The following is an 11,247-nucleotide window of genomic DNA, read 5'->3' as shown; positions in this document are numbered from 1 at the left end:
AACTTGCTAATAATACGATCGATATTATCAAATAAATCGAATGAAAGATACAAATTGCGTTATAAAGAATTTATGAACGGGTGTCAAAACAACACTTTCCATTTTCCGAAAATGTACTTTCTTATTTTTCCGAATTTGTTGAGACATTTAAATGATCCGCTTTATGAAAAACTTACTCTATGTTAGAACAACAATTAGCATCAATGATAGTAATGTTGAGAATTATTTAAAATTAAGATAGCTATTAAAAGAAAGTCTGATGTTATCAGACACAAAAATCCATAGTTTTATTTTGATAGAATGAAATAGGTACCTTTACTAAAGATACATTTAAATAAACGTAATAAAATTAGTTAACATTTTGTGTTTAAATTTTACTATAATCATCCTTTTTTAAATTAGCAAAAAGTCAACATAAAACAAATTTAATGCGCTGCTATTTTTTATTTGTGTTTAAAATACTCTAAAATACACAATACACTGTATTGGGGCTGGAAGTATCCACAAGTGGCACAAGGCTATCTGAAAATTCGTTAGACAACAAGTTAAAAGTGATAATCATACAGCAATAAAGGGTAGAATTTTCAGTGTCATAACGACAACCACGTTCCCTAAACAAGCAACATTTTTTTAGGCATCTGTGAAAAATTGATAGAGAAAGTTTGGAATTTCACTCTCGCAAACTGTACAAACTTTTCACTCGTAAGGAATATAGGCCATTCCACAACCTGTACTTCTCTTAAAACGAGGTTTTAGGAAACTTATCATAGTTTCTTTATTTTTTTAAGAAACCAAAGAGATAAGGACTAGAGAATATTATGTGCATAACCTAAAGCAATTGATTTTCCCAATAAATTTCGTTATTAAAATGTAAATTGAATTGAATTTAACTAATTAACTGAAATTTAAGAAAACAATGTATAATGAAAAGCAAACCAAAAAAACTAACGTTCATCATGTGTCTTATACAGGGTGTCCCACCAGAAACCGCCGTTATCGTCCGCGGTCCCTTGCATCTGCAAAATCTATAATTCCTAGGTATAGGGAATATTTAATAAAGTGACCCTCAAACTTCACGTAGAATCCGAAAATGCAATAATATATAGGGTGTTCCATTTAAAATAAGAAAGCTAATGTCGACTTCCGATATAACCTTAAGTGCCATAAAGTTCTAAATATTTTAGCTGTGTTGGCCCCACTGCCCTTGCTAGGTTGCCAAATTTTCAGATTTACCGGATCAGTACTTTCCGAGATATCGATAGTGGCGATTCCTGGTGGAACACCCTGTATAAGGTAAGAATTTAGTAAATACGTAGGTGTGCATCATATTATAAGGGATAAACAGTGGTATTTATATTGTTTAATAGGCAAAGCATTATAATCTGCTACTATTAATTCAGAGTGTTAAATGGTTTATATTATCGTTTTAATATTCCAAGATTTAACAGGGATTGTTACAAAGGTGGTTCTATGTGGGCGTCAAATCATTCCGAATTCATGATTTTTCACGTGGGCTGAAAAGGGCTGCTATTACATTATTTACAGTGCTCCAAGACAAGTGTTCTTTGTTAAATGTTTTGAAACTTAAAATTAAATTTTCTACCTGGTCCTGATTTGTTTAGTTCAAATTGCCGATTGTCACTTAACGAATACTTAATGTTGTTAATGTCGATTTATAAATTATTCATTTCCTATGAAGAGGTACAATCAAATTAAATTCATTTTTTTAAGGAACATTCGGAAAAGATGAATATATCAATTTCAATAGTCAAGATTACAAAGGCCCGAGATACAATAGAAAACGAGTTGCAAAATTCCATTTTTTTTCCAATGATGCACAAAAAAGTATATCACGCTCTAATCAAGCCTTCTTGAAAATTTTATCCTCTTCCAAATTTTTTGGAGAGCTTTATTGAATTTGTAAATAATTTATAATTTTTTTAATTTTTTTAATCTTTCATTACCTGTGCGTCGTACGAATTTTCACAAACTATAAAGGGAAACACTCAGTTGACCAAATGATAGACAATGGAACGGACCACGATGGCACAGAATTTTTACTAATTTCATGGTACAGTTTTCAATTCTGTTTTGTCTATATCTTTAACAGAAAAGATCGACTTAAAATACATGGAGTTTTTCCAGCTATAGTTTCAGCTAAGTGTAAAGTGTACGAGATTCTTAATATTGACGATTTCCCTTGTAAACTTTGTAGGCTTTCATATAAACATGGGTCTAAAAATTCCTAAGGAAGTTTTAGCTACTTAAGGGGTCACTCTGATGATGTTTTTTTCTAAATAACTCCGAAACCAGTTGAGATAAATTTATGTAATTTGGTAACTAGTTTAGCTCTTACGTGCTCAGTCTGCTATTAAAATGAAATTTACAAATTTTCATCACATACGTTCTAACACTGGGGGGAGGGGAGTAAAATTTACCATAACTTTTTTATGCTTTGACTTTTTTGACTTTTGACTGATAAGTATGTTTCAGAGTTTTTTAGTAAAAAAGGTACTCTTGGTTGAAAAATAATGTTAAGTACATGTGTTAATCACCGAGAATCGAAAATATTTTTTATCATCACAGGTTTTGAATAACAAAAATGCGTTTGGCGTCATTTGCATTGACAGTTCAGTTATTTACTTTTTGCGAATTGTTATCAGTCGAAAATGCAACATTTTACAAATCTAGAGATAGCAGATATTCATAATACCCATTTCTACTCAGACGAAAATCCACGCGCAATACGACGCACAAATTTTCAAGACAGATTTGAAATAAATGTGTTGACATGAATTTTAGAGGATCAGCTACTTGGACCAATTCAGTTTCCCGTTTGTCTGAATGCAGAAGGATACTTTTCTGCAAAATGATGTAAAAGAACTATTGGATGAACACCGTTAAACGTACGCTTAACGTTACACCATAACAAGATGGAGCCCCACCTCACTTTACCCATAATGTAGTACCTGTTTAAAAAAGTCCATATCTGGGTGAATCGTATATCTACGGAGATTTTTGGCTTTTTGGCTTTTATATATCACTAGAAATGAAAATTTTTCTATGCACATAAAAAAAACGTGGGCTTAACTTTTAGCGGCACAATATGTTAAAAAAATTCGAAAAATGTCATATTTTTCTTCCTATTTAATTATGTATCTTTTCAAGAGTTGATTTTAGACGAAAATGGAAGAGGAAAATTGTAATTAAATTTTTTACAAAATATTACTAGTTACAAATCGAATGAATCATGATTATTATGGTAAAAATCGAAAAAATCGCAAAAATGGGGTTAAAAAACAATACTTTTTAGGGAATTTTTTTGGGGTATTTAAATTGGGTATAGGACCTTTATACTTGGCTCAAGAAAACTTCATGTTATGTAGAATCATCACACCAAATTTCATCAAAATCGGTTCGATAGATTTTGCATAATAATTTTGCAATCCAGATTTTGAAAAAAAAATTGCAAATTTTCAAAGTTTTGCGCAGCAAAAACCAAGGCCCTTAGATACTTGAAAATTTAATCACATACAGAAGAGCTCTCAAACTTTCAAACGCTTTTTGAAAAATTCCAATCCGTCAATTAGGAGAGCTCTGGCGCTTGTTTAAACATTGGTCGAATTTTTGTACTTATAAACAATTAGAATAACTTTGTGAATATTCAATCAAATCAAATTTTTTAAAGCAGGTTTTAAAAGTTATTGGAAAGACACTTCTTTAAAAAAAAAAACAGATCGATTGGTCAATTAGTTACGTAGTTATAGCCGATTAAATTTAACCGTCATTTACACTAAATGTAGGTACTGGGACATCCGGGCTAATTTTTCGAAAAATACTTTGGTATTCCGAGTACTATCAGGTCTGAGTTTGCAATACTTTTGTTCATTGGCTTACCTACTTTAAAACTTGTTTAAAGTTATTTATGCAAGCAAGAAATTAAAGAAAATCGTGCGAGTGGCGGTGGAGGGGGAAGCAGAGAGCGCGGCCGCTTCGGCCTGCTCGAAATTGAATCGGCGAGTTCAAAACCGCGACGCGCTTAAAAATTTTTAATATCTCAGCTTTTAGAGGTCCGATTTTGTTGATTTTTTTTTAAATCGATGTCTCGCGATTTAAAAAAAAAACAATTAGCGTATTTTCAAATGCCTGTCGTTAATAATTATTGGTCTTTCAACAGTCCGATAATTATTTATCTTTAAACTTCATTTAATTATCAACTTTATTTTTTTATTGGAAGTGCATAAACTTATATACTGTTTATCAAAGATAAAAAACAAATTTATTTAAATATTCTAAAATTGTTTAAACAATAATTATTTTCAAAATATGTCGAAAATTAGTAATATGTATAATAATATTTGAATTATACTTTAATCACAAAAGAAATGATGATTAAATTAATAAATTAATTATAAAAAATCAATAATATTTTATTCATACTTAATTGCATATCGACTTATTCCGGAGTTATTTAGAAAAAAACATCATCAGAGTGGCTCCTTTAAGTGGCTATAACTTCCTTAGGACGAATTTTTTACCCACGTTTATATAAAGAAAAAGTAATCTTTTTCGACACAGAACGCTCTGTAGAAATATTGCCCCCTAATTTCGGAACACCCTGTATAATCAAAGTAAATCAGTTATGAGTATTAAATTTTAAAAAATCAATAATTCTATACGGAAAATTACAGTCCTCACGTCCCTGCAAATTTTTCATTAAGGGCGGATAATAAGTATTTTAAAATTTAAAAACAAGGGTAGATTTGAAAATGGTAACTCGTCAGCAGTTGGTTTAATCTCGGTTCCCATTTTACTTGGTTTATTATTCATACGTCCCAGATACTGATGCGGTTTCTGTTTAGTTTTCTAATGTACTTGTGTCTTCGAAGAGATATATATATTTTACGGATTTGTCGTTAAGCATACTCCTATTCAAAAATGAAAGTCAATGTCACTTATACTTCAGCACTGTAAATCGTTTTTCTATGCCCTCACACAAAAAAAAAACTAAAATAATTCATTTAATAGACTGTATAATACAAAGCAATGTTTAAATTTGTTGGTTGTTAGCCATTCTCATTGAATGCTTCTAATATGCGAATGTCTAAGACTACGTACTCCTTAAGTAAGAAGTAGTTATTATCTTTGGCCAGGTTCTGTCTTGTAATAAGGAGCCGTAACGTTTTCTAGAAATTAACAGTAACATTAATTCGTGATACCCGTCCGTCAGCTAGCATCGATAATTTTGATTTCCAACGTAATCGTGTCTATCCCAAAAGGATTTATATACTTTAAGTATTTAAATACGTCCTTTCTATTGGCGATGATTACACTGCGACGTCCTAAAAATAACTAGCGCTCGCTTGACTGAGAGCGATGCACGGCCAACGGAATTACCTAATACCGCTTTGTGGTGAGCAGTTGATTTCTATTATATTTTCATTAATTTGCTAGCGGTATTTCAACTCTTTCTAATAGAGAGCCTCAAAAATATATTTTAAAGTAAACATTTCGACTGACTAATAACGTTACGAGACAACGTCCTTGAAATTAGTCCAAGCATTATAGAGAAATGCTTATAGAAATTATTACCTGGACAAAAAAATATGACCGCGCCATTATTCCATGGCTAGAAATTGGCCTCAATGATTTGGGATCGAGGGGGATTATCCCTCTTTATCCTGCCTCATCTCGTGTAGGCCNAATTTTAAATTTCTGAAATCTTCCCTTAACTTCTAGCCTCCCTAACTCTGTTAATTTTAATAGTACAAGAAAAAGCTAAGAGACCATTTTTATGTAGAATTGTCTGCTTTACAACTTTCATGAAAAACTGCTGACATTTTTTCACAAATTTAAAAAAAAATGTTTTTCTACGACCTTCTGGCACCGAGACAATTTTTTTATTTAAAAAAAATTTTGAGGACGCAGTTAACATTTTACAGCGATGCGCTTGATAGAGGTTAATATTGAATACTTATATTTTCAAAAAAAAAAAGAAAATGTTTACTTGATTTTTAGTATTAGTAATTGAGTAATAAACTGATGACGTGCAGTCTAAATGACTCGCGCTTGCAAAATATTTGATATCTCGGCTAGTATGTATAAAATATCTATAAAATTATTACAATGAAAACTAACAAGTATCCTATATAGATAAAATTATTTATCGAATGAAATTCTTCTTTTCTTTGTCGGATTTTCTTTTGATTCATTTTCTTGTTCGTCGTCCATATTTTCGTGAAGAAGTATAATAAAAGTAAAAAAAATCTAAGGCGAAAATGACTATAATATTATATAATAGCTACTCCAGATTAAGTACAAAAGAATTTTTGTACGTGGTCCAGAAGCCGAGATATCAAAGATTTTGCAATCGATACTTACAAAAAATCAGTCTATAGATCTTTTTAAAACCTACAACTTTCTCATTTAAAATTTTTGCAATCGGTGCTATATTTTTTTAGTTATTTTAGAAAAATCGTTTTTTGCAACTTTGCGATTTTTTTTAACCATGTTCGCCATTTTGGATCGATTTAAAGAATAAGAAACTCAATTTAAAATTGAGTTTTCTATACGGTCATATTTTTTTTGTCCAGGTAATAATTTCTGCAAATTTAACATTAATCCATGACAGAATGCTTGGACTAAATTGCTACCTACTGCACAAAATTCACTAGCAAACAGTTGAGTACTAGTGCATTCAACAGGACCAGTTTTAAAATTTTTTGTTTCTTTCATTTGACATTTTTTTGTCTTGAAAATATGACATTTTAAATCATGGGTTGAGTCATGGGAGAAAATTGATTATTTCGTCCTCTATTATGGCTTTAAAGGAACGCACGTATTTCGGATGCATCCTGTATGTTTCACTTAAAGTCGGGACACCTCCGTATTTAGGATGGCGTTGGCCGATTTCCAAAATTATTTTTTTTATATGGTAGGTATAGTCAATAAGGCCTACTTTTTGATATTATATTTTTTGACATGTGATCTTTTCTACTGCATATAATATCATTAAGTAATGTCTACAAAAGGTTTCAGCACGCCTTCAAAGAGTTGTAGACACATTGGATCATGACGTACAAGTCGATGAGGATTACTTGGAAATAAGCCGTATGAGTATATTTTATAGAAAACAGAAATATTTTTGTTCTTATTTCACTTACACTTATAACCATTATTAAAAAATTTAGTGAAATATACTTTTCTCAGATACAGACACATTTAATTTGTCGTACATATGTGATCCACTTACTGGAATAATTTTAAAGCTTGGGTAACGTGATATGTTGTTCTTTCAGATTAACCGAACGCCTCTTCAACGACATTTATGTTAGATTTAACTACGATAACAAAACATGGTTATAATAGGAACCAGACATTTAATCTCCAAATAAAACAGAGACGTTTTCAATTAAAGTCACGATTAACAGTACCTAACTGTTTGATAATACAGAACCTGAAAACCAATAATTATAAACATTTGGATTCCAGATACTTACATAAACAGGTATTTTATGGTAGACACACATAAAATCCTATATGTTACAGGGTGATTTNTTAATCCGTGACAGAATGCTTGGACTAAATTGCTACCTACTGACAAATTCACTAGCAAACAGTTGAGTACTAGTGCATTCAACAGGACCAGTTTTAAAATTTTTTGTTTCTTTCATTTGACATTTTTTTGTCTTGAAAATATGACATTTTAAATCATGGGTTGAGTCATGGGAGAAAATTGATTATTTCGTCCTCTATTATGGCTTTAAAGGAACGCACGTATTTCGGATGCATCCTGTATGCAGTGTGTTTCACTTAAAGTCGGGACACCTCCGTATTTAGGATGGCGTTGGCCGATTTCCAAAATTATTTTTTTATATGGTAGGTATAGTTAATAAGGCCTACTTTTTGATATTATATTTTTTGACATGTGATCTTTTCTACTGCATATAATATCATTAAGTAATGTCTACAAAAGGTTTCAGCACGCCTTCAAAGAGTTGTAGACACATTGGATCATGACGTACAAGTCGATGAGGATTACTTGGAAATAAGCCGTATGAGTATATTTTATAGAAAACAGAAATATTTTTGTTCTTATTTCACTTACACTTATAACCATTATTAAAAAATTTAGTGAAATATACTTTTCTCAGATACAGACACATTTAATTTGTCGTACATATGTGATCCACTTACTGGAATAATTTTAAAGCTTGGGTAACGTGATATGTTGTTCTTTCAGATTAACCGAACGCCTCTTCAACGACATTTATGTTAGATTTAACTACGATAACAAAACATGGTTATAATAGGAACCAGACATTTAATCTCCAAATAAAACAGAGACGTTTTCAATTAAAGTCACGATTAACAATACCTAACTGTTTGATAATACAGAACCTGAAAACCAATAATTATAAACATTTGGATTCCAGATACTTACATAAACAGGTATTTTATGGTAGACACACATAAAATCGTATATGTTACAGGGTGATTTAGAACTTATCCGACACAAAAAAAAAAGTTGAAAATACAGGATTGTAGGATAGCCAAAAATAGAACAAATTTATTTCTTACCTAAAACACAGAAGTCTGATATGGTATTTGGTTTCTTATCATATCTTTTTTGCTGGTAATGATTTTGGGAAGACACAAGTGTTCTATGTAAATTTGCTTTATTTACTTGTCGCTAAAATGCATCATTCCAGAAAATCAATTTGTCTTTATTCAAAAATCAATTACTAAGATATTGACCTCTAAATCATAGAACATTCGAATGTTAATTACAGTTCGACTTGTCACATCTTATCGGTGAAGGTTGAATGCGCAGTGGCAAAGTGTAAGTGGGGCCAGCAGAGCTCATTTCGTGTCGACACTCGTACAGTAAATGCTGTATATTCTCGCGTAAAGAGTCCACGGCAAAAATTTGGACAAGAATAAATAATAAAATAATAAATAAACACATCTTTATGCAAATTATTGTGATTTCTCGATTGTACTTTAGATCCCACCACTCGATCTTTTTATATTTTAAGTGTGCGCTCTCTCACGTTTGCGCATTTCACCGATTATATGAAATTAATTAAACTGTATATACCTAATTCAATCCACAATGTTGAAGTGCCGGTACCGATATGTTGACGACACCTTCATCATCTGGCCCCACGGTAGCGGATTTCCTGGATCACATCAATGGGATACATCCAGATATCCAGTTTACAATAGAAGTATAGAAAAACGCTGCCTTTCCCCTCTTGGATGTTTTGGTTGGGAGAAAACCAGGTGGCACTTTAGGACATCGAGTATATAGGAAGCCAACTCACACAGACAGATATCTGAATGCGGAGTCCCACAACCACCCAGTCCAGAAACAGGGGATCACATATACCTTGATTCATCGAGCGCGGATCATCAGCGAGCCAAGACTCTTGGCCGAGGAACTGGAACACCTACGCACGGCCCTGAGAGAGAATAGCTACACAGTGAGAAATATCGAACGAGCTATCAGGAGGAGACATACGCCCATGGAGAAACAGGAGTATTTAGCTACGACGTATCTACCTTACGTGAAAGATTGTACAAATAAAATCGGGCCTCTTTTGAAGAAGAGGAATATCAACACAGTATTCAGCACTGTAAAAAAGGTGGCGGCAGCGTTTCCAAAGACCTGCAACAACGACCAGCTCCAGGGCCTCGATGTGTACAGTATTCCTTGCTCTTGTGGAAAGGTCTACATAGAACAAACAGGAAGGCACATCAACATGAGGTTAAAGAAACACAAAAGTCACCTCAAAAATAACAACTGGGAAAAATCGGCAGTACAAGAGCATAAAGCCGACACGGGACACACAGGAAATGAGTGAAGCCAACATGGTAGTGAGAGAGAGAGAGAAGATTTTGGCCCTGACTATACAGAGCAGCATTCGAAATTTACAAAAATCCGAACAATTTCAACAGGGATGGTGGCATGGTCATCCGTGAAAGCAACCCACTGGAACATCAACAACGCGTACGAGATTACTCACGAGAACGTCATGGATCAGTGACCACATCAAATATAAATAGTGACAAAATTAGTAGATCTCCAGTTTCAGAGTAACTTCTGAAGAAGAGAGCGATATGTCTCTCGAAACGTCAAGAGTTGTAAATCGACGACGTGTCAACCAGCCTGGAAATCATTCAACCTGTATATAATTCAAATCGTTAAATGTATTTAATATAGATACATATTTTTAGCAAAAAATATCAGGTTTTATTGATAAGAATATCAGCAAGAAGTCAACTCTCCGGAATTGGCAATGGGAGTAGAAAATTGAAATAGATTTTATTTTGAACGATGCATTTTAACAACATGCAGCAACACAAAGTAAAATTCCATAGAATCCCACATTTTTCTTAAACCCCCTATGGGAAAAATAAAAAGACTGCTTCAAGTATTCTTAGCGACCTCCGTGGTTCAATAAAGAATGGGTTCATTCAACCCGTAGCGTTCGCATATCTATTTTTTTTTTAAATATATTCACTTTCACAAACATAATCCAGGTGATACAAACAAGATTTGTAAAACTCTAATTTCTGCCAAAAAAATATGCCTTTTAATGAGACTTTTATTTGGCAAAAAAAGTTTAATTCGTTTATGAAATATTTGGAAAAACCGAAAAAAATATATATTTTTAATGTTCTGGTAAATCGTCCCTTTAATTCGACTCTGCTTAGAGACAAGGAAAAGTCTTGCATATATTTAAAATTGAAAGGTCAAAAAAATGTTATGTGCAAAATGTATCAGTCTCCTTCGAAATCTTTTAGTAATATTATCTGTGGAGACAGTACCAAATAAAAATATTGACAAAGAACGAAATGGGTTAAGACTAGTAGAAAGCCGGTTAAATTAGCTATATCTCCGATTTCAGGGGGGTTTCAGTCACGTTTCAGATGGATTAACCCTAAATCCTCTGCCTGTAGCATTTCTCACACGCTATTCCAGGTGTGATGCTGTCGCAAAACTGACGGTTTGAAGTTACAAAGTCGTCCGTCTTCCTTGAATAATTTGTCATTTTCCTAAATAATCTTTATAGATGACAGTTTTATTGTGCAAGTACAAATTTTGTTTAATTGAACGGCGATGTAGGGACTCGTTAAATGACAGCAAAATACAGAAATACACAAAGAATGTTACAAAATTTCAGATCATTAGATGAAATCATGTTAAGGAAAAAAATTCCTGTAGAAGCAGATTTGGAAAAG

The 11,247-nt window shown here is 32.5% G+C and overlaps 1 protein-coding gene across 1 annotated transcript; it reads left to right on the top strand.

Annotated features, from left to right (window-relative positions):
• The first annotated feature begins 9,115 nt into the window (after positions 1–9,115).
• On the top strand, positions 9,116–9,866 carry LOC108912768. The gene is made up of 2 exons (XM_018718146.1): positions 9,116–9,230; positions 9,286–9,866. Exons 1-2 carry the CDS (start codon positions 9,116–9,118, stop codon positions 9,864–9,866), a joined length of 696 nt encoding a protein of 231 aa, XP_018573662.1.
• The last annotated feature ends 1,381 nt before the right edge of the window (positions 9,867–11,247 follow it).

This window comes from Anoplophora glabripennis, unplaced genomic scaffold (assembly GCF_000390285.2).
Source record: "Anoplophora glabripennis isolate ALB-LARVAE unplaced genomic scaffold, Agla_2.0 scaffold784, whole genome shotgun sequence".
Lineage (NCBI taxonomy): Eukaryota > Metazoa > Arthropoda > Insecta > Coleoptera > Cerambycidae > Anoplophora > Anoplophora glabripennis.
Note: the sequence above shows the minus strand (reverse complement) of the source record. Positions and strands in the feature narration are given on the sequence as shown.

Coding starts and splice junctions, on each gene's coding strand:
- LOC108912768 (XM_018718146.1), top strand. CDS start 9,116: ATGTTGAAGTGCCGGTACCGATATGTTGACGACACCTTCATCATCTGG. Junction 9,231..9,285: donor ATATCCAGTTTACAATAGAA/GTATAGAAAAAC, acceptor GGAGAAAACCAG/GTGGCACTTTAGGACATCGA.